A 23,946-nucleotide genomic window follows, 5' to 3' on the forward strand; every position below is an offset into this window, starting at 1 on the left:
TCCTCTGGGGAACATGAATGCCCATCACCAATACTGATACTGCGTGCTGGAGTTGCTGGTTTGGTTAGTTCTTTGCACTCTTCAGCATCTTGTATCCGGCTACTCATTAGATTAGGGTGTGATTATACCATCTCAGAGCGGCTCGTTGTCTGTCGGCAGGACAGGGGAGTGAGATTGTCCTCCGTGACCCCCCACATGGAAAAGGAGGAAGCCTCCTCGTTCATCATCCTGCAGTCAGATGAGGACACTGAGACAGAAGGAAAGGGACATGGGAGGGAGATATATTTCTCAAGTGACACGTTTTGAGGACAGACTGGCTGAAGGCCGAACCGACTCTGTCTTCAGACAGATTTATGGCCCGTTTTTTTTCTCCGGGAACCCGCGCCGGTATTTTTGTCCTTGTTTATGCAGAGAAACAATTGGATGGCGTTAATTCCTCTATGAGCGAGAAACATCAAGGGTAATCTTGTCACCAGGCTGCGATGCAACATTTCTCAAATTTGAGGAAAGACCATCCCAATTTAGTCATGGATAAACTGCTGAGAAAATATTTCAGGATGTTTTTTTACAGACTAGTCTAGAGCAGTGTTGGCGTGCAAGATATGTGCAATGACGGAAAGGATTATCAAGGTCAATTAATAAAAGGGCGAATAATGTTAGTTACAAAATAATAGGGGTATAACGATTCATTCACTGAATCGATTAATCGATTTATATTCCTGCGATTCAACTGAATCGATCTGTGCTCCGCAAATCGGCATTCCGGACGACATATATCGATTACAAATCGATTGAAATGGTACATAATCGGTTGTATCGATACTTGGAAACTGCACATTGGATTTAAGTACAAAAACTGTATGGATGTGTGTGTGTGTTTGTTTGTTTGTTTCTTAGCACTTTAGACACGTTACTCGATTCAGTCTGCCTGTCTGTGACGTCATCAGTACGCAGCGGCAGCCGCGCGAAACTCTGAACAACAACAAAACACAGCGTGGAGGAGACGACTGCGAGCGAGACATTTACAAACCAACTTATCGATCCAGCTCGTGGAAACATTTTGGCTTTTGCAAACACGGAGGTGTTCTAAATAAGTTGGTCGCTGTTTGTAGAATATGTAGAAGCCAAATAAAAAACCACGGAAACACGACGAATCTTTCCGGCCATCTACTAAGGCGCCGTGGGATTAAACAATGGCGACAGTCAGGACCTCTAGCAGCGTTACCGCTGCAGCAGCAGCAGAACTCAGCTCTGCAGACACCTCAGGCCTCGCCAGCACCAAACTCAACAACACAGTAACAATTGCCAAGTTTAGCTGTAAAGACATGCGACCCTGTGGTTGAATGTGGTTGAAAATCCGGGGTTCTGTGAATTGATCCAAACATTGTGTAATTATTGTGTAATGTTTACATTGAAAATAGCACTTGATTCAAATAAAAGGTTAATACATTTGCCATTAATTGTTGTTTGCTTGTTTATAATATCCATAATTAATTTAAACCTGATTTCCTTACAAGAAACAACAGGGATCTCAGAAACTTTGCCTGCACTGTCCAGTAAAGGTCCTGAATCGTTTTCAAGTCACTGAATCAAATCGAATCGAATCGTTCTAAATTAACCCAGATTGTCCATGAATCAAATCGGCAACCATGAATCGCGATTCGAATCGGATTGTTGTTAAAATGAATCGCTACACCCCTACAAAATAATAATAATAATCTTCACGTACGTTTAACACTGTTTAACACGGGGTTCACTGATGGCTCCAGCTTTGGTCGCTCCAGCTTTGGTTGCTCCAGCTTTGGTTGCTCCATCCACCCCCTTTAAGGAGGACATGGCTCACGTGGGTTTCATCCCTTTAAAAAAAAAAACAGCCCCCAGGGCGAAGAAAGGGGGCCTGAACCTGTTGCTTCATGTCCAATGCCAGAGAACTTGTACATCAGTGGAGATTACGGGGGATGATTTCTCTGCACAGTAAGGAATAGTTCAATGGTTCGTGCTAAAATTGTTCATATTAAAATTGACCACCGACACTTGTTGAGCATATTTATGCAGGGACACAAGCCGCGGGTGTCAGGCCTTAAACTCAAGTCCCTGGCTCCCTGACCACAGTCAACTGTATAGAGAGCAGTGAAGGGGGAGGGACTTGGATCCGATCGGCCCAATCGATCCACTCATCCAGCTCATAGCACATACGTTTAATTCATTGCCTGCATTAATTTTTCTTTTTTTTAAATATCTCTCCGTCCCTTCATCACACCTGGTCTAACTGGTGCCTTTTATAAACCAACCCTGGTGTACTTTTTCCCTCTTCCTGTTGTCCACAGATGATAGATAATGGGCTGTGTGCAATGCAAGGATAAGGAAGTAACCAAGCTCACGGACAACCGAGACACCAGCATCTCCCAGGGACCAGGCTACCACTATCGGCCAAACCCCATGCCGCAGCACTGCCCCAGCTTTGCGGAAGCCGCCATCCCCAACTACAACAACTTCCATGCCCCCGTCGGACAGGTGATGAACGTCTTCGGTGGGACCCTAAGGAACCGTGGGGGGACAGGTGAGGGATGTTCACAGCTCGTTAAGGAGAGGGGGTGACGATGATCTGCTGACGGCTTATTTTAGATGTGTATTTATTTATTTTTCATTAAATGAAAGAAATATCTGCAACATAGATAACCGCAAAATCAAAAGTGAGCTGTGGTCAGGCCGCTCGAGAGAGTACAATCAGCACTTCAGAAAGAACAATGGAAAACGAAGTAGTTCAGACAAAGACTATTTCACTGTCCCTCGTTTTGTCAGGACATGGAAAATCTCTGCAGGAGTGACTGGAGAATAAAGGTCATTTCATTCCACGTCCTGGCCCACACACACAGGCACCTCAGTTTGCAAAAACTCATTAGAGTGCTTTTTGCAGTTAAAGACTTGCAAAATCCCAACCTCAGGATTGGCCCGTCAGGAACGTCCGGCTGCTGTTAGCGCCGGGCCTTTGTTTCTGTAGGCAAATATTCCTACTCAGGATCTCCTTTCTGCTTTTACTGAGCCCCGGCCGCCTGTAGAGGAACGCTGCGTTTCTATTTGACCAAGCAGGAGTCCTCTCCCTCAAGAGTGCGGATTATTTTCCATGCTACATAATCCAAATCCACTCGGCGTGTAGGGGAGCGTAGAGAGGTTTTAGCTCTTTTTAATTTTCTCTTGGGGGTCGACATAAGCCGGCCCTTCCTGCTCAACCCCTGTTATAACAGAGCTGCCCTCCCACCCTCTTACCATCTTTTGCACTGCAGACGTGTTGGCATCGGGGAATTTTATTGATTATCAGTTGATCTTTTGCTGATGTCTGTTGCTTAAAATGGAAATGCACAGCTGGTCATGTGATCTCTCTGTAATTCATTGAGTGGGATCGTTGCAGACAGCTCCAGGGGAAACTCAATACACCAGTTTATACCCAGCGCCCCCCTCAGCTTACCCAATGGACTCATCAACCTGGGCAGAACCACAGCAGCATGCATTCAGGGACTTTTTGGCATTTCAATCATACACTCCCTTTAAACAGTCTGCCGGCAAGAGACACACACACACACACATCCTCTCTTCGCATCACACTGTTTCCCGGAAAGCTGTGTCCCATGAGAGTGTCTGAGGTAAGGTGAAGTGAAGGGACTGGAGTGAGAGAACAAAAAAATGTGATCAAGAGAGCTTAAGTGGACTTTGAAGAAGTGACTTCCATTCGTCAAACTCTCAGAGGCATGAAGCGGCTGAATGGCTACTGTCGCCTCAGACCTGTTATGAGGCAAGAAACATCAAACAAAGGCTCTGAGCAATGGTGTTTCAAAGACAAACTCTGATTCAAGTTCATGATAATTTTTTATCATTTCATCACGTTTAATCACTTAGTGCAGCCGACTCACTAAATCAACCGTTGAAATATAGTAATGAGTCCAACTGTGTGTATGCTCGTGCGTGTTGTTCTTGTTTTTTCAGTGACGCAGGTCGGTGCTTACAGTCAGGGCTCAACAATAACTGTGCTTTTGTCCTGGTGTCGATAGTATTTCGGACACGGTAAACTCACTGCTGGCGATCAAAACATATCTTCTCCCTCAGTAAGTGTTGTTGTTTTTTCAGCAATGTCCTTTTTGGCCAAATAAAGAAGATAGCAGTTATCATAAAATGGGGATGTGGCATAGATTTCCACGATGCGTTCAAGCTCTTTCAGTGAATATTAACATTAGGCGAAGTGACATTAACATTAGATGACAAAAGTGATCATGGCGTGTTCAAATCTTTTGAATATATGGTTAGGTCATAATTTATGACCTAACTGACTTTCCTTCAAAAAACAAAACAAAAAAATGTCAACGTCAGTTCATATAATTTTTTACCCATATTACGACCACAAAGTGTGCCACCACAAATATAAAATAGTGATGATTTCAGAAGCGCTGCAGTATTGGATCCTAGTTTTATCGAAATTGTACAAAAGAAATTAGATTCCAGTAGTCGTGGAGATGATGGAATGACTGAGAAGGGTTTTCAGGCTGCTGGTTTTTATCCAGTGAGGTTTTAATTCTGCCTCATGGGAGTCAAACTGGACTAACATCCACATTACTGACGGTTCACGCATTCTGCTTCAGACCGGCATTCCGATGCCCCCGACACTTGGGGGTGGGGATTTAGCTGATTAAGAGAAACACAACCGAAGAGCTCGCTGTCTTATTCCGCTGTTAGAAAGTCAATCCATTGACGGAGGGAGCTCTATAGCTACTATATAACCCTGTCACCCCAATTAAAAGTAGGAGGGAGGGAATGACTCATTTTTGGCAGATTTTACATGTTGTGTTCACTCCATTGAGAGAGATCCTATTATTTGGTTTTGATTGTCCCCGAGGATCCTGTTACTATATATTGTCGCTAAATGTTTCCCTCTGTTGTTTCTCTGTCGTCCTAATCCTAATTATGGACTTTTTGTTATATTTACGTTCTACCCAGCTGCCCTAAAAGGTCAGGTTAACAGTTTGAGTTTTTCTTCATTTGTATTGTTAACCTCTGGCTGTGATCTGGGAACACATGCTGCAACCAGCCCGGGTCTTTCCAGTGAGCGAGCAATACCCAGGAGTGTGTGCAGTCATTCCCACAACAAAAGTGGCGAGGTATTCAAATGAGAGCTACTATTCTGCGCCGGGGGGGAAAAATTAGTTGGATCAATAGAGGGAGCTATGGGAGAGGGGATAAGACTCAGGAGGGAGGAGAAGGTGACTTAAGGTAGCTTTGTGAGAATTATTGTGCAGTAGTTATTCTTCCATTAGAAAGCAGGTTCAACCATCGCAAAGTACCGGCGTAGGACTTTGAGCAAAGCTGATATATCAGGAATGAGACAATTTTGCCCCTAATTCACTGCCCCTGATCACCATCAGCTGCTTTTGTTTTTTCTTCATATATGCTTGTTTGGGGCCAATGGCCCCCCCCAACCTCTGATCAACGGCCTCCGATGAGACTTAAAAAAAAAGGAAATTTGTCTATACTTTTTGATGTGTTGATGAATGACCAATGTGTACGGAGACGGGCAGCTGAGGTAACAATGATAATGTTTTACTGCCACAAATTTCTAAATGTCATCACAATCCAAGCGACATGGTGTCAACAACAAGACCGACTCGCACACCTGTGATTGATCCTTGTTTACTCCGGGCTTCACTCTCCCCTTCCAATCTGACGCTGTGCTTTTCCTCCTGTAGGAGTCACCGTCTTCGTGGCACTTTACGACTACGAGGCACGGACGGAGGACGACCTCAGCTTCAGAAAAGGAGAGAGGTTGCAGATCATCAACAGCACGTAAGTCTGCAGCAGCTGAAAGCCGCATCTTGTACATGGAAAAGAATTGTTTCCACAGGGAGAAATCCTGTTCAGCTGTTATGCAACCTAAACAGCCGAGACACCACCGACTTAATTGATTCAAGTATGAAAGAAAAGTGCAAAGCATTACAGATGGGGTAAAGTTTAGGAGCATCCAGTAACTGGAGCAGCGACTCCAGGCAGCCTTAGGACCCCACACCCACAGTGACGTTGACTGATCTTCCTTTCCAGTACAGCGTGTGTTTGTGCGTGTGTGTGATTTTCAGCTCTCTGACCAGCCTAGCCTCGTCTTGCTGTTTCCCCTTTCTTTCCATCTGCATGAGGCTGCTTTGTTGGGTTTCTGGAGCACTGCAGTGACATGAGGATTGGAGGGGGGGGTCTGTCCACCGACAACCCATTCTCGGTCAGATTATGTGGCGATTGTGCTGCTCTATGCGTCCCTGCAAAGGGACGGGTAGAAACAGCGATTGGATTCCCTTCCCTAACAGGATTGCTAACAGCATTTTGATAATCAAAATAATAAAAAAAAATAATTCACAAAAAGCTTCCCATAAAAAACTATTTATATTACAATTGCGGGGAAAGAAGAGAACTTGTGTCAATTGGCAACCAAGCAATACACTGAATGTGTTGCCATTTATCTCCGTTTGCGGTGTGATTTAAATTACATGGACCCAAGCTGTTGCCTAGCAAAGCAACTCCATTGAATTAATTCAAACTTATTGCTTGTAATGCCAAATGGGAATAGGAATGGGTAATGGGACTAAGCATACAATTTAACGTGAATAAAGTGAGGAATGTAACCATATTATTACATTACATTAATACACAAATAATGAATTAATAAGTGTGAATGATTGTGGTTCTACTCGTATTCAAAATAATGTTTAAATGTGTTTATTTCAATGTAGCCACTGTTATTTCCCTCTAAACAAGCACAGACTGCTTTCACATCAAAATCCAGTGTTCCACATATGAGTGCTGTTAAAGCTCTATTCTGCGCTCTACATGGCTGCTTCATCACCTCAGACTTTGTTGTCCGGCGAGGTCGGCCTTCCTCCTATGACACCCAGTCAGCATCCGGTCTCCTACGTTCCACCACACACCTCGGGGCCCCAGCTGGGTGTCAGCCACTAGCAGGAAGACACCCTCTCGCTCTCCTCTCTCCTCCTGCTCCTCCTTCTCTGCAGGGGCCAGACATCTTCGCCCCCCTTCTCCTCTCTCCTCCATCTCTTCTTCTCCACCTCTGTCGTCGGCCCACGCCTCACTGCAACACTGGGCTTCTTCGAGCTGGCCACGCTGACCCCTACTGGACAAAGATGGAGAAGGGCTGAAAAAAACTACTTTTCAAGCGACTAAGCCATAGAGATCTACCTACATTAAAAATGCTAAATCATTGCCTGCTTACGTACGCAGCAGACCCCACTAAGTTTGAATGAAATTAAATGTCTAAGCAAGAATCCCTAATTACCACTTTTTCCATTAGTTTTCCATTAGCTCCCGCGGTCGACCCCAAGCGTGGTGACCCGGGTTTTGGAACAAGTGATTTTTTTTCAATGCCAGGCGATCTACCGGCACTGCCGTGGCGATCGATACACTGGTCGCAATCAACCCCCATTGGGCATCCCTGCGAGCCTTTGCCGGAAGCAGGCGGGAGGGCGTGGGGAAGGGGGCCGCTACGTCGTCCTTCAGTAAGCAGTTCTCCATTACTGAGTGTGTATTGTGACGCTTCATCAGACGTGATCGGAAAGCGGGTTCCTGTTCTTACCGCTTAACGCTTTTCTGACTGAACTGCAGCAACAGACAAAAAAAGCGGCCCCTGACAGTGCTGCACAACAACTCTTCTATGTCGACGCGGCACCCCTGCAGCCGCGTCCAGCAGCCACCACGGGTTCAGATGAGCTAGACATTGTTTACTCTGGTGGCTTTTCGGTCATTTTTGTGGCAGAGCAGTCGGTTGTCCCTAAGCGCCCCCCCCCCCGTCATGGCTTTATTCAGCACAAATGAAAGGCACTCTCCTCAATGCCCCCCCCCATTCCTCCACTCTCTTTTAGCATCCCTCTTACATCAGGTTTTACTTGTCAGTGAATGAAACCAATAATGCATTTCTCTCTATACTTTCCCATTTACCATCCCTGTCTGTGGCCCCCAAAGTTGCAGTCAAAATATAAATTTTCTTTAAAAATGCTCACAATTATATAGCTCCTTTTTTTTTTTACTCATTCTCGAAAACAGCCGTTCAGCTCGTTTCAGTCACTCAAGAGGATATAATGCGCTGGTTGTTGACTATTATCAGCTGCATATTTATACTTACATTTTGCATATTTGCAGGATCAAGCAAATTTCAGAAAAAGAATTCAATGAAATAGAAAAGAAATAGATGAAGTAGGGGGGAAGATGAGTAGCTTGGGGAACTAACTAATGGACGTGTGGGAGGTCTTGAGAGAGCCTCTTCTCCTCCTCTGTTTCCTTGCAGCTTAGTGTGTGTGGGTTAGGGTTAAAACAGTTCAGCTATATATATAATGGGGGTTTTATTTATTTTTATGACAAACAGTAGTCGGGATGTGGTCTAGTTTAGCATTTAAAAAACAGCTAGCCTCTAGCTAGCAAACGTCTTTTTCTTAAATGCATTCATTTTGTTGAAACTTTTCATCTCCAACTTTTTTTTAAATGATTTCCCCATTGAACTGACAAGTACAGAGAACAAAGTACAGAGCTGGAGTAAGTGTCTGTTTACCGTAGCTTAGCATGAAGACTGGAAGCATGGGTTAACCGCTAGCTTGGCTCTGCCCAAAATGCATCCTGCCTCTGGTAAATTCTCAGGTTGTTCCCACTTTATTTTAGCCAATAAACAAAAGGGCCGTGCCTGATCATATGAAATGAAGTTTATGAATGTACTTCTACTTTCTTCTTTTGTTTTTCCCTCATCTCCTCCAACTCCTCTCTCTCGTTCAGCGAAGGGGACTGGTGGGATGCTCGCTCGATCACCACCGGTGGCTGTGGCTACATTCCCAGTAACTATGTGGCTCCAGTGGATTCCATCCAGGCAGAGGAGTAAGTTGTGTTGTGTGTGTGTGTGTGTGTGTGTGTGTGTGTGTGTGTGTGTGTGTGTGTGTGTGTGTGTGTGTGTGTGTGTGTGTGTGTGTGTGTAAGCCACAGTACACTGGTCCAGGACAAGGGAATTCCATTTACAATGTGCTCTGTAGAGTAGTTCTGGGTTATTAAACGCAGGGCCTGCAGACTTTACTTGCATACGATGATGAGGATAAGTATTTTTTATCTTCTTCATAGCTGTAAAATTATACTAAAGGACCATCTCAGTAACTGTTGTACATAAATATCAGGGAGCAGGAAACACACTTGATTTGTTTTTTCAGGGCTTTCAGGTAACTACCTTAACAAAGTTACTGTACACCATTTAGCCTCATTAATGTGTGTGTCTGTGGGCAGGGGGAAAATCCGTTTGGCCTCATTAACTAATGGTCACTGGTACTGTGTAGGGTTGAGTTAACACGCTCTCTTCTGCGATCACAGCTGGTACTTTGGTAAACTGGGTCGTAAGGATGCGGAGAGGCAACTGCAGTCCACCGGCAACCCTCGAGGAACCTATCTCATCCGGGAGAGTGAAACCACCAAGGGTAACACCACTCAGACGCGCAGGGCGATGTGTGTTTGTGCCGTCAAAGATCAACTGCCCCTGTGGAGAAAAAAAACACAGAGTCATAATGCTCTTTGAGTAGCAGCCGAATTGTTGAGTCCTTCGAGCACTGAATGCTGATTTAGATGTCTTGTCAAATCATATGTTGATTTGATTTTTTGCCGATTTGTACCATTGACTAGTTTGGGATGTTTACTGACACCAACCTGGTACTGTGTGACACCCCCAGGTGCCTTCTCCTTGTCCATACGGGACTGGGACGACGTGAAAGGTGACCACGTCAAGCATTATAAGATCCGCAAACTGGACAGTGGAGGCTACTACATCACCACACGGGCTCAATTTGACACGCTGCAGCAGCTGGTTCAGCACTACTCAGGTAAAAAATCCTGCGCTTAATATGACATTCAGATGGCTTCTGTATCTACATGGAAATTTAAGGATGTGGCAATTTCAGGACATAGTATAGTACTTACAGTAAAGGGTATATATTCCCATTAATGTTAGGACTAGAAAGTAGCCAGTTTAGTATTTCTAGTAATTTTAGAACGTATTCCTGTTGTGTAATACCATTGACTTTAGGACTTATCCTCATTCAATTAAAAAAATAAAAAAATATTATATATATTTAATTTGGACATTGTTCAGAGCAAGAACGTGTTCACATTAAACATGTCCATATTTTTTAGCCTATGTTCTTGTGAATTTAGGGACCTCTGTTTATTCTCATTCACTTTAGGACTTATCCTTTTTAAAGAAAAAAGAAAAGAAAAAAAAAAAATAAGCAAATGCATGCCTCATTTTTATTTTGGATGGAAGAAGACAAAAACTACAGCTGAGATATACATAAAGGAAGAGTAAATATATGAGCATAAAGATACAGACATCATGTCTAGAGGGTTGAACTGCATCACTGTTCCTCAAAATAAAGTTATTGCACAGTGCAGCTTATAACCTACAGCACCGAAGCAATATGGCATGTAAATTAGCCTGAAAACCATCTAGACAGATGTTGCCATGGAGAGATGCACTGTGATGGAGACCAAGGCCCCATTTGCACAAGCCCAAATAGTAACGTCAAAGACTTCTCCTCTGCCCAGTGTCCAATTCCCTAAGTGGATCCATCAAGCAGACACTGTTACACTCTAATTTTTTGACAGAGAGGAATGAAAGGGGGCACTCGTCGCGAGTAGAAAGAAGTGGAAACTTCACGTTGAATGGAAACACGTCAAATTCATTCAATTTTTTACTTTACCTGTGTCATTTGTTTATATAGATTGATATTCGGCACAGCAGAGAAACAAAACTTATGATGCCATCGTGGAAAGCCACTTACTCAGCAGTATTTCTGAGCTCTGACTCTGTTTGCATTATCCAGATGTGTGCATTGAGCTTGTTGCCGCAGCGTCTTTGTCACTGACACACATATTTGGAAATCCCATTGACACGACAAGATGGTTTTTATTGCTCTTAATTGTTTTTTCTCTCTCTATATTCACTTTGCTTTCTTACTTGATTCTTATACTGTGCGTCTACGATGATGTGCTTCTGTGTTGTGATTATTCACCATGTTCCACTGCTCTCATCCTCGGAGTCCCTCTCACTGAGATGGCGCTCAATGCGCTCTGATTGGCTTATTGATGTATCAACACCATGTTTTTTCTGTGGTTTTATGTCATGGAGCATTAACTGCCAGTCTACATCATCACAATTTATTCATCAGCATACCAGATGACGTATGGGCCGAGGATATGGGCAAATAACTGTGACTATTTTCAAGGCTTTGCTTTTGCTGCTTTCCTCTGTTGTTGTATCTTTAAAGAACCTACCTGGCATCATACAATGTGGCTTTTCTTCATATGCGACTTCAATCGAAAACATCAAGATTAGGAAATATTGGAAAAAGCAAAAAGCCCATTCATCCTCCTACAAATAGGCAATGGTGCAGTCTCAAAATAATGACTAGACTTCAGAGTTTAGTTCAGGAGTAATTCGTAGAAGATGCACATCAAAGCAATGACCTCACAAATATACCAACGTGGAGACAGTGAGTCTTAGTCCTGGTGAAAACTGGTGCAGTCTCTGTCCGTTGAGCCCCTGGTGAAACTACAACTTTTGCGACTCCAGCATTGGAAAGGAAATTAAACCGAAATGGCATGCGGACAAAATCTGGTTCAGCGAGTGAAATAATGGCATCCTGGCTGACTGAATCCTCCCTAAAAAATAAAACAGCATTGCATCCAGAAGAGTAATGGATGGAATTTATATTTATTGTGTGTGTGTGTATGTGTGTGTGTGCGCACACGCACTTTGGTCCACACATCAACAGCTTTTATGGCAGCCTGTGGGGTGAGCATCGAGCCGTATTGACATCCCAGTGCAGCCACCTGGGCAGCAGGCCGGCGGCCCCAGATGGACTTTGATGGTCAAGTTGCAGGTTCAACCTCCTCGTGGGGGCCTATCTCCGCCTATTTATTTTGCATTTACTGCCTCGTGCAAACAACCTGGGGCCTTATCTCTGGCAGCGGGGGGCAAAGGGTGGGAGCTGGGTCTCGCTAGATGTCAGCACGGAGATACCAACGGAAACTCTGCCTGTAATCCACTGGCTAAATCAATCAGGGGCAAACACGAGAGTTTCCTACAGAGTAAAAGTTGTTTGAGTTCATGACACACAGAGAACATGGCGTCACTGGTTAGAATGACTAACCTTTGGCCGCCGTAGGGGGTCGAAATGGGAGCAGCTGAAGCGCCACTCGGGCCCTTAATGCTTCTCATGAAGCAAGAGTCTCCCGGTGTTTAACCGCAAGTGTGGTGTACATTTACCCAGATGAGCGGTCGACGTGTTTATCGCTTCACTCAATTATCGAATTGTCATTATCGTAAATGCATCTCTTTTACAGCCCAAGCAGTAGAAGGACTGTTGAGGAAGCTTAAACAGCTAGCACCAAAATTCTCTTGTTTTTAAATAAAAGCACTTAAGAAAATTTGTATTTTGGCGTCAACAAGGTTGAGTGGCTCCGCTGGGTGTGATGCAAAGACCGTCAAAATCTTTGAATTGAGAATCAGGTGTCCCAAATGTATTGGATCCTACACTTTGTCTGATAAATAAAAAAACACGACTCCATTAAAATAACCCAGGATGACCTCACAAAGGATCATAGAGAACACATTAGACTCCTGAAAGGCCTGACCTGAGAGCAGCTTGATTTTCAGCTGCCTCGTTGTCCTCCTTGTGTCAAGCCCTTGTGTTGCTCACACCCCACCCCCCTGCTCTCCTTGCTGGGCGCTCTGCTAACGCTTTCCACGTCTCTGTCTATGCTCCTATTCGTGCATCCCTGTGCAGACCGAGCCGCCGGGCTCTGCTGTCGCTTGGTGGTTCCCTGCCACAAAGGGATGCCGCGCCTGGCCGACCTGTCCGTTAAAACCAAAGACGTGTGGGAGATCCCGCGGGAGTCGCTGCAGCTCATCAAGCGTCTTGGGAACGGGCAGTTTGGGGAGGTCTGGATGGGTACGGATCCAGTCGCCTCTGGACGATGAGGGCCGCATGGAAGAGGCCGAGCCAGCAGAGTGACTCCAAGCAAATTCTTATCTTGAAGGGGAGGGGATGAAATGAGAAAATAGGGCAGGAAATTACTATAATTCTTAGCTGACCTCTCCCTTCCAAAATGTTAAGTAAAAAACGTCCAACGTGTCAGGAGACTCTGCACTCACAGTCTGGAGATGGCTCCCTTCCATGTCCCTCACTGCATGTTACTCTCCTCAGTAGTTAACCCGTGTGCTTGCCTTCCCTCCCCATGTAGAGAGTGCGGATGGTTTGTGCTTTAATTTAACGGGCGTGTGTGTGAACTTCATCCCTGACACTGTGGGCTTGAGTCATGACGCCTGGGAGATCAGCAGAGCCACACTTGAGTTGGAACTAAAGTTGGGGACGGGATGTTTTGCTGATGTGTTTTACGGTAAGGAGATTCCCACCCTGACCCCCGATTTAAGTCTTTTAAATATTCACCGTGGGCCACCCTGGAAATACAAATCCAAAATCAAACTTGGCTAGCCTCAGATACATACGAATAAAGACTATTTATTTACAACAACATCAAGTTGGTTGTGTCCAAATTACTAGTGTTCGCGTTGTTGCTCCAACGTTAGTCAACGGGAGCTGACTGGCTGAACTCCAACTGAAGACAAATGCTCTTTGTTTGGCTCTAGCTAAAAAATCTGTTTTGTAACTTCCTTTTTTAAATCCTTTGACTTCTTTATGATAAATTATGTATTTTAGTGTTTAATGTCTTTTGACATTACTTTGTTTCTTTGATACATATCTTGTCCTGCTTCTTGACAAACTAGCACAAGAAAACATTGCTTAAAAGCTAGTTATTATTATTCCTCAACACTACTGTTAATAAAACACTGGCATTAGATTGTAAGTTTCTGGTCCAGGTTTATCTACATTCTCTCTCCAGGCTCCTGCTAATCAAACAAAAACAAGAGACCAGGCCCAGTTCTGTAGAAGAGCATTATGTTGCTACGATTTGTAGTATTATTTGTTCTCTACAGTAACTAGCAAAATGTTCACTGACTGCAATAGTTTATTTAGTATTAGTATTAGTATAAATAAATATTATAAATAGTATTATAATAGTATATTATAATAGTATGTATTAAATAATTTCAATATTTGCATTTACCACTTAATTACCTACCTTATTTCATTCTGGCCATGTTGGGCTTCCACACTGCAGAACATTAGGGTGTCCACATGCTTGTCATGTTCCTGCTGGACAGATATTGAGCATTGGGCTTCTCCCGGATGACATCCAGTCTCTGGGGTCCTAATACCACCCAGGGGGCCCTCACCCGTTCAGCTGCATCCTTAATAAAGGCTACCATCCCCAAACACACCAGGACATGTTAGTTGACGGGCCATTCTCTCCCTACTAATATTCCTTTACCCATCACAGAACAAGATCAAGGGAGTATCGCTTCATTGGAGTGATTATCGTGAACCGTAGATCATATTAAGCCCACTCTGACACAGAGGTAGTGCACATTGGTGGTATTGCCGTCCTGTGTTGCAGTAACTGGCACGCAACCCGCAAGGAGCTTACAGGCTTGCCTTTTGTTAATCATCCTTTAAAGGATTATCTGCTCCTGTGTTGGCGTATTGTAGCTTTCCAGGCTCCCGCTGGATCCCTCTCCTGGATTTTAAAAGCCATTTCCAATGAGGTCCAGTCTAAATCTCGTACCCATTAAATTATCCTCCAGCTGTGCATGAGAATTACGTAAGAGCGGATTCTCATGCTGTCTCCTGATCTTATCCTGTGCTGCATGTTTACCACATTGTCATTTCGAAGCAAGGCTCGACCTCTTGGCCGCTGACCTTCTCCCCAAGTTAAACGGCAGGGTCGGCAAGTCTGGCTTCGAAATGATGTGACTTGAATATGAATTGACGTTGCCCCTATGCTGATGCCAGCTTGTGTGCGCCTGTGCCAGGAACGTGGAACGGCACCACCAAGGTGGCGGTGAAGACTCTGAAGCCCGGTACCATGTCCCCCGAATCCTTCCTGGAGGAGGCTCAGATTATGAAGAAACTCCGCCACGACAAGCTGGTGCAGCTCTACGCCGTGGTGTCGGAGGAGCCCATTTACATCGTCACAGAGTACATGGGCCAAGGTAGATGAACACCAGCACAGACACACAACAGGCATGAATACAGCTCTTTGCTAAAGTAACAGACCCGTTACTTTAAACTGTCAAATAAAAACTTGTGAGGTACAAATGCATTTCTTTTGGGCACATTGAGTAAGACCATTGGGGCTGGGATAGATTATATGTAACGGATTTCCCCTTCTGGCCAGCAATAATACAGGGGAAAGCTGATGAAAATGTGCGACATGGAAAAGGTTCATTCAGAGGTTCATTCAGCCTGAATATGCTTCTACTATCTGCACATTAGATGTTCGTGTCGATGGAGATTTTTGACTGATCTTGTCTGTGTGTGTACCGGAATTGGTTCTAGTATATACCCAAGCATATGGCCCTTTTTTACTTGGACCAAATTGTTATTGTTTCAGACCAGTGAGAATAATTGGTATGGTAAACATTAAGAGACTGAAGATAATTAAGGCTTTCAAAACAATCCCTTCAAAAACACTGCAATTTTGAAAAACCTGCAAGAAAGAGCTGTGGACGTCTATTGAGCCCCTGGCAACAGCAGAATGCAAACTCTGCTCATTGCTGTGTCCCATCTGGACCTCTTGAGTTGTGTGAGAATGGATTCCGAGTGGGAAATTCGATGAATGTCTGTGAAAGTATTTGTGATCATCCCCTCTCACTTAGACATGTTTTTGTTAATGGTAGAATTTTAAAGTGAACAGAAAGATGCTGTTCTTATCCAAAGCATTGTAGGATACATCCTGACTTTTTTATGTCTGCTGCAGGAAGCCTGCTGGAATTCTTGAAGGACGGAGAAGGACGAGGGTTGAAGCTGCCTAACCTGGTGGATATGGCGGCCCAGGTATACTTCAAAAAATTAAAACCGTGAGCTTGTTTCCGTTGCATGGCAGTAACAGGAATAGTAGACTCGTTTCTCATCACTAGCTCCCTTAAAACTACTGAAGTACCTCAACTCATTTATTTGAAAAACCCTAAAATCCAAGGTGACATATCCATGATTATTGTGAAAGGCTAACTGTCCAAAGCCCAAATATTACGAATACTAAATTATATACAACTCATAAAATATCTGGTGATACTTTATATGGTAGTCAACTAATCAGTCAAGTATTTGTTTCATGTCCACCCACAGCAGAATAAATGAAAGAAGAAGTTAGAATGTTGGCACGGAGATTGTGAACTAAATGTTCCCTACGTCAGGACTCGTTAGGTAAAAGTGCTTCGATGTCCTATTAAAAATGTGTTGTGTTTTTTACATTTAGCTGGTTCCAGCTTTTTTAATGTGCATGAAAATTAAAGAATGGAAACAAGGCTTGTGTCGCCTCTAGAACAGAACTGTTGACCTGTGGAAAAAACACTGCTTTTCTGTTTCCTTAATCACCGGTAAACAAAGACAACACAGATATTTTTCATTAAAAGCCAGTCAGTGGACATACTTAACTCGTCTTGTCTTGTTTTCCATCGAAAACATATGAAAAAGAAAGCAGACACAGTTCTACTAATATATTCAGCCAATAGGAAAGCATTCTATTTTCTGCACAAAAACAACAGAGATTTATTATGCCTGCATGTTCAATGGAAAATATCTGTGAGCTATAACTGCCTTCAACTATTTCTAAAGCATACAAGAGGTTTTCATTCATTTAAACTCTCCTCCTGCTCTGCAGAATCTCTTGCCTACAGATCTTTCTTTTGGGGGAGTGAATGGATTGAAAGGTTTTCTCTCCCAAACAACATCGATATTATGGAAACTGTTTAGAGGTTACACACAATGTGGTAGGTTTACAGCAGAAACCGTGCTCACCTGAATGTGCTGTGCTGCAGGTGGCGGCTGGCATGGCCTACATCGAGAGGATGAACTACATCCACCGAGACCTGCGCTCCGCCAACATCCTGGTGGGAGACAACCAGGTGTGCAAGATTGCTGACTTCGGCCTGGCGAGGCTCATTGAGGACAACGAATACACGGCTCGGCAGGGTGGGGCTCCCCACACACACACACACACACACACACACACACACACACACACACACCCTGTCAAATGCACATGCTCGATGCTCGCATTCACATAACGTGCTACTGAGGTCATGGAGGAATTGCTGTCAGCGGGAAAGGGGACGGACACATTTTTAACAGCATCACATCAAAATGACCCAGAGCAACAGTCAGCTGTGAGCGGTGAGTCTTCTCCAGATGATTTGCTCATTGTTCCAGTGAAATTGAAAGGAGCCGCTCCCTGCTCCACAGAGACAAAGCGCTCAGAAGACAGACATGAATGTTTTTCTACTATTGACTATTCAAGCGATGTGTTTCTGGCCTGATAATCAGACTGAATTAGCTGTTTCCTGTTTAGTGCATCCATGCGTCCATTTGATTGTAATTACTTTCGTATCACTAAGTCGGCTGGTAAAATCTGCAGAGTTGGATGGTTCATTTATGCCGTTGGAAAGGATTCAAGTCCACCGACAGCATTCCTTCAGGGCTTTGCAGCTACATCTCGTGGGCTGTTGTTGTGACAATTCCCCCACGTTGATGGAGAAATGGTGTGTATGTGGCCGTAGAGTCGAAGGTCCCATATGTTGAAAAAACGCAAAAGGTTTTTTTATTGAGAGGGGCGGCTTAAACAGGGAACAAAAAAGGTACATTCAGACAGAAAGATTAAATTCTGCATTAAATTGTGTAGATATTTTCATCTTAAAAAGCCTAACTGCAGGAATGCATCTGAAACTGAGCTAAGATAGTTGTAGTTTGAAGGTTTTTTTATTTCTGTAATGTGACAACCATCACAGCTGCGTCCATCTCGTCCACGCTTGGATTCGGGCTCCCTTTTCATCGATATCCTCTTCAGAAACCTGAACCACAGATTCACTCTTAGGACTTGTTTTGTTTTTCTTCAGATTAAATTGAAAGAAAAGACATTTTGATAAGAATCCAGAGGCTATTTTGGTTGTCATTCTAACTTGGCAGCTTAATTCTTCTTAATTGCCTGGTGTTTGAAGGTTCACTCCCATTCAACCTGTTTGAGTCCAGCCGGGGGCCTTTGCGACAGCACTGAGTTCTGTTTCGTTTTTAGAATCGGGCGTAGTTATCTACCACACATCTTTTTAATCAATATCTGCATTTTTTTTACGGCTGTCAATAGATTAAAAAAAAGAATACAATACAATACCAATGTTCATGGCAATTATTACAAGGAGTCACGTTTCCGGGTTGATACGGCACCTTAGTGGACACAGCTGATACCAGAGTGCCTCTCCTCAACATCACTGATATATTTTTTGGGCATAAATCTGCATCACTGTAGATGAGTTTTTAAGCAAAAATGATGTGCCGTTTCCAGGTCGAGGCCTTTACACTGCGCAGCCACGAAAGATTTTTCACCACCACTTCCTTTCCTCACAGCATCTTACATCTCTGCTCTCCCACAGGCGCAAAGTTCCCCATTAAGTGGACCGCCCCGGAGGCGGCGCTGTACGGGAAGTTCACCATCAAGTCAGACGTGTGGTCGTTCGGCATCTTGTTGACTGAGCTGGTCACAAAGGGCCGGGTACCTTACCCAGGTGAGTGCAAGCTAGGCCGGGCGCAAGCGTAGCTCTTACCTTGACGCCAATTGGGAAACGTCAATAAAGTGGCCTGATAAGAGCAAACCTCTCCTGTGTGTAACCGGGGGGTTGTTATCAAAACAAACACAGCACTTTTTTCTCCCCCATGGCAACAGGCCCTGAAGTTAAATGTTCCTTTAATGCTTGGTAACCTTCCTTTCTCCATCGTTATATTACTCCTTTTTATCACTGCTCGCCTGGGGGACAACTGAATTTTAGGACTTATACCCAAAGCAGGGAGGAAGGTTTTGGCGGACTGTACTCAGAGCACACCTCCATGCATGTAGGGAAACACATATTTGTCCAGGTGGGCCGACAAAAGGTTAGCATGCAGTGAATGAGCAAAGCACGCTAACAGATGAACACATTTGTTAGGACCCCCCACTGTGCATTGTGGTTAACAGACAGACAATAGAAATGCACACTCAAAAACACCCAAAATATCCCTTTTATAAAAATATTTGCACCAAAGCCCAGGCGAGAGTGGCCAGTCTGTTTCAGGGTTAACACCTCCATCCCCTTGTGCATGTGTCTCCCCCCCCCCTCCAGGCATGAACAACCGTGAGGTACTGGAGCAGGTGGAACGGGGCTACAGGATGCCGTGCCCCCAGGACTGCCCCATCTCTCTGCATGAGCTGATGCTGCAGTGCTGGAAGAAGGACGCAGAGGAGCGGCCCACCTTTGAGTACCTGCAAGCCTTCCTGGAGGACTACTTCACGGCCACTGAGCCTCAGTACCAGCCCGGGGACAACCTCTAGACCCCCCTGGGTCCCCCAAGGACTTGGGAGGAGGGCAAAACTGGCCGAATTGGCACTGTTACAAAACTCTGGAGCCTTCCCAGCCAGAACATTTTTTATTTTACAAATCTGTACAGCTTCCTTAATCTCCGAACCCCCTAAAACACAACCCCCTCTGTCTGTGACACGCCCCCTAGTGTCTGGGCCCCAAGTGAGGAGGGAGGCACGGAGTTGACCGGGATCGTGATAATGCAATGTATTCAATGTAAATAAGAAGTTTGTTTAAGTATATTTGTTTGCTTTAAGATTTTTATTTTCATCTGCACAAAAATAATAAGGTTTGAAAATGATGAAGGAAAACACGGAACCGCGTCATAGCAGGTACAGTTCATCTGTGCGTGTATTATAGCATAGCTTCTGTATCATTTTCGAGAGATTGGATTGGAAGCCTCCATATATTTTTTTTCAAATTTGTGTAAAAAAGAAAAGATTTATGCCAAATTATTTCTTGACTTCTCAGCTCGCAGTGTTCCAGCAACTTAAGGCGAGCTGGACATTGTCCTCCATCAACCTTTTTTTACTTTCTGATTCTGCACCCCACATAGCTTTTTCAGTGGTGTTATGCTGCTGTATGGCTCAGGGTTCTTTTACAAATTATATAAATCGTATTTTTTGTGAATTGCAGCCAGAGGGTTTTCAACATCAACCGGTTCGAGCCCCGGCTGCGCCTTGTCCCGTGTCGAAGTGTCCCTACGCAAGACACCTGACAGCGGATGTGTGTCCCCCGCCTCTTCCCCACGTCCTCCCCTATAACCTGCTGAGCGCCAACCTACAGCCAAATCTGGACCACTTTGCTTCGTTCTGCTTCTTTTTGTTTTATCAGTATTTTGGTCTTTTTGTTTTTACAGAGTATGTTTTTATTGGACCTTTTAAAGTGATCCTTGGAGGAGTCCCAACTGTATGTTCAGAGGAAACTCTGGGGACAATTCATTTTGCATTTTTGGATTCAACAAAGCAGATTTTAAGGGTTGACTTTGCAGAAGAAAAACAGTCCAATGAGTCAGATCTGGTCTTAATGCAGATGGTTTTGTGGCCAATGGAATGTATTGTTTAGCTGTACACCTGGTTGTTAATGTTGCTATAACTTCCCTTCTTTATAGCTTTTCTTTTCCATTATTTTAACAAGTTGTTTCGTTGATTTAGTGACTTGGCATTTGGAATTCAGAAAAGAACAATAAACATTTTACACATGCCATGTTTGTCACCTCCATCTATCACATGGTTGTTTGTGTGTGTGTGTGTGTGTGTCCGTGTGTGTGTGCTGCATGCTATCTGAGGTGACTGAGTCAAGATACTACAAAAGGGTAACTCTAGCTATTTAGTATTGCACCTTGGTTTAGTCAGGAGCTTAACAAGAGACACATGCAGCTGGTTTGTTCATAAAAGCTGCCTCCAAAAAAAGTCAATGTTTTTTGGGGGTTTCACTGGGTTGTACACAAATTAAGAGGCGTTACCTTATGTAGGCATGAGCTCAAACTGTGAGTTGTGTTTCAAAGTATATTTTTAGTCTATATACTGTCTTTTTATTACATAAACAATGTAGACTTCCATCAGTTGCATACATTGTCTAATGAATTGGTGTTTTCAAAAAAAAACTACGTGAGTGACTGTATCGCGACCCCTAGGCCTCAGAGGTAGGGAGCAAACTTTGGGCATCCCAGTCTTTGACCTTTAAGCGTAATAAATGATAGTTGTGGTAGATTAGTAATCACCCATGCATCAATGCAGTACAGCACTGTACAGCATCATTGTTTACCAACAGCCAGAATAATTTTTCCATTTATGTCATTTTAATGGACCTCTTTTCCTTTTTGTAACACAAACTTTTGAGTGTTTTTTTTCTCTGGCGATCGTTTTTTCATTTTTGAAACTTTGATGTTAGGTTCAGCTGTCCAGAGGAGAAATACACTCAAACTTTTGTCCTCAGGAAAGAATGGATTCTCTGATCGATAATGGGACGGCTTGCTGGCTAAAAGCACAATAAAACTGAAGAGTTTGCTGTGCAAAAAGGATTGCTTTAACCTTAAAGGAGTATGAAACATCCAAAATAGCTCAAACAACTAGTTAGTTTAGTTGTGTTTTGTTTTGCTATTTAGTGCTTATTGGCCTCTTTTGTTTTGCATCATTAGCTTTATCTCATCATTAGCTGTAGGTCGGGCGGTGCAACTCTCTGCTCTGCAGCAGCAGCTGGAGCTGCCTCATTCACCCGTCCTCATGTCAGTGATAGTCTTGTCCGTAAGGAGACATTACTAGTTGGTATGACCCTCTCATACCAACCTCTATGTGAGACCTTCATAGCAATATAGGACACACCACACGGAGGATCTAACAGGTAAGTCTCATTTTATCCATTGTACTGTTGAACTGTAGTAGTCCACATTGCTTTTGAGCGTTCCTTAATTTCAGAAAAGACTATTAAGGTAAGACAGAGAGCTATAAGGATGTGGTCTGATCAACAGTTGGTCAGTGTACAATTCTTTTTTAGGTAGTTAGAGATCATTAAAAAAAAACTTTGGTACAGCGCTCAGCTACTGCCCGACCTTAAAGTCGATCAGCTTTCATCTGTGCTTATTGTCATCAGCTCAGTTCAACTTTGGAGCCAAATCAGTTTATTTTCTATTATCCCCTCCAAAAATGAGGTGTGCAAACAGCTAAAGAGGCGGGTATAATGGCATCTGACTTACAGCCAAAAGTAAATAAAATGTAGATCGTAGCTTAGATCCATATCCAGAAATGAATTAATTCAGCTTTTACGATGTCTCTTGTTCTTCTTGTATACACAATGTACATTTTAGTCATTTCGGTATCAATTGTAATCAGAGCATCACATTCATAAAAAAAACTGACATTTAAAATCATGCGACTTTCACCTTAATACTCTGCAAGGAGTTGAAAGTAATAAAAGCTCCACAGCACAAAGGGTAAAACAGCTCTAATCGGCCACATAACGTGAAAACATAAAGTGTTTGTATGCTGTTACTCCTCCTCCTCCTCTCTAATGGCTTTATTGCAGGTATTAGCATGTTAAATATTATCTGCCTGTGAATGAACGATGGAGGGAGCCGGCGTCACCTTTTTCATCACCCTCCAGAAGATCTACTACCCGCTGCTTTGCCTCATGGGTATTCCAGGTTTGTGTCTTCTCCCCTGTCTTCTTTCATTGTTGGTTAGGCATTGGAGTAATCAGGAAGATCATACGTTTCCAAGTTATTAATGATTATTAATGATATTGTTGAATTAATCCTCTTTTGCGCAATTTGTCAATTTAATCAGAAATGCTTCCTTTCCTCTTACACCAACAAAGCATTTTTTTATCAATCACGATAATGCAATAAAACCATATATCTAGTAATTTGGGATACAGAACGCTCTTAAAAATACCATTAGCAAACACAATCTTAGTTACAGATACTGGATACGTTACTTATAGGGTTTTTTTTAAGTTGGCATGGTATGGTACCTTTTCTAAACTCCAAGTGTCTTGGATGTACACACTGAAATAAATTATTAATTAAGCATTAGATACTTTGTTGGCACTAGGCAAGATACTATTCATTATAAATGAAATCAATGTCTATGTCTGAAGTTAAAGAATCATTATTGTGACAGAGCCAACCCTGAAGATCCCGTCGTGCTTCATTCTATTTTAGCATCTTTTAGCCTATTTCTTACCTATGTGATTATGTAGTTATTGAGTTTTGTTAACAAAACCCCTAAGCTAGGTCAAGGGATAAACATCATAAATGTAACTAAGTAAAAGGTAGACAACATATCATAAGTGCAGACATCACTCCTGGTTATCATACACTGAGGGGTGTGACAAAAGGGTCAGTATTTTTTGAGGACCACGAGGTGAGCAAATGTATGGACCTGAATGTCTGTTCTTCTGTCTTCCAGCCAACCTTTTCACATTCTATATGATCTGCTTCCGCAAATGTGGGATGTCCAACACAGCCATCATTTACCTGGGCTGTCTGGCCATCGTGGACACCTTCTATCTGGTGTGGGTGATCCTTCTTGATCTGACTCTCACCTTCTGGCTTCTGCAGCCCTTCTGGCACTCCCATCCCTGGTGTGGCATCTTGGCGTTCCTGCAGTATGGTTCACTCTGCAGCTCCTCCTGGATCGTGGTTGTGTTCACCATTGAGCGCTACCTCGTTCTACGCAGCACAGTGGCCAAGCAGCACTTCTCCCAGGCCTGGGTGACTAAACTGACGTGCGTTGCTATCGTCCTGGTTTCACATCTTGTCTCTGTGCCGCCGGCCTGGATCAACATTGTCGCGCCAGTCAACCTCTCCATGAACGGGGAGAATATGACGCTGCCTAGGTGTATATACCGCGATAAGGTGTACTCTACAGTTATTG

General features: G+C 43.6%; 1 protein-coding gene across 12 annotated transcripts in view; it reads left to right on the forward strand.

Annotated features, from left to right (window-relative positions):
• fynb (FYN proto-oncogene, Src family tyrosine kinase b) overlaps positions 1-20,776 on the forward strand; it is a 42,658-nt gene extending 21,882 nt beyond the window's left edge. For 6 of the 12 annotated variants that reach the window (XM_040160289.2, XM_078093997.1, XM_078093999.1 and 3 more), the window contains 12 exons: positions 2,328-2,560; positions 5,733-5,829; positions 8,806-8,904; positions 9,385-9,488; positions 9,738-9,887; positions 12,852-13,016; positions 13,309-13,464; positions 14,999-15,178; positions 15,946-16,022; positions 17,006-17,159; positions 18,611-18,742; positions 19,334-20,776. In XM_040160289.2, the coding sequence (XP_040016223.1) occupies positions 2,338-2,560; positions 5,733-5,829; positions 8,806-8,904; positions 9,385-9,488; positions 9,738-9,887; positions 12,852-13,016; positions 13,309-13,464; positions 14,999-15,178; positions 15,946-16,022; positions 17,006-17,159; positions 18,611-18,742; positions 19,334-19,542 (1,746 nt within the window). In that variant the 5' untranslated portion in view covers positions 2,328-2,337 and the 3' untranslated portion in view covers positions 19,543-20,776. The remainder of the gene's footprint in view (positions 1-2,327; positions 2,561-5,732; positions 5,830-8,805; positions 8,905-9,384; positions 9,489-9,737; positions 9,888-12,851; positions 13,017-13,308; positions 13,465-14,998; positions 15,179-15,945; positions 16,023-17,005; positions 17,160-18,610; positions 18,743-19,333) is intronic. The other 6 variants (XM_040160294.2, XM_078094001.1, XM_078094000.1 and 3 more) reach the window with 2 other exon arrangements.
• The last annotated feature ends 3,170 nt before the right edge of the window (positions 20,777-23,946 follow it).

Source organism: Gasterosteus aculeatus, chromosome 18 (genome assembly GCF_964276395.1).
Source record: "Gasterosteus aculeatus chromosome 18, fGasAcu3.hap1.1, whole genome shotgun sequence".
In the NCBI taxonomy this organism is placed as follows: Eukaryota; Metazoa; Chordata; class Actinopteri; order Perciformes; family Gasterosteidae; genus Gasterosteus; species Gasterosteus aculeatus.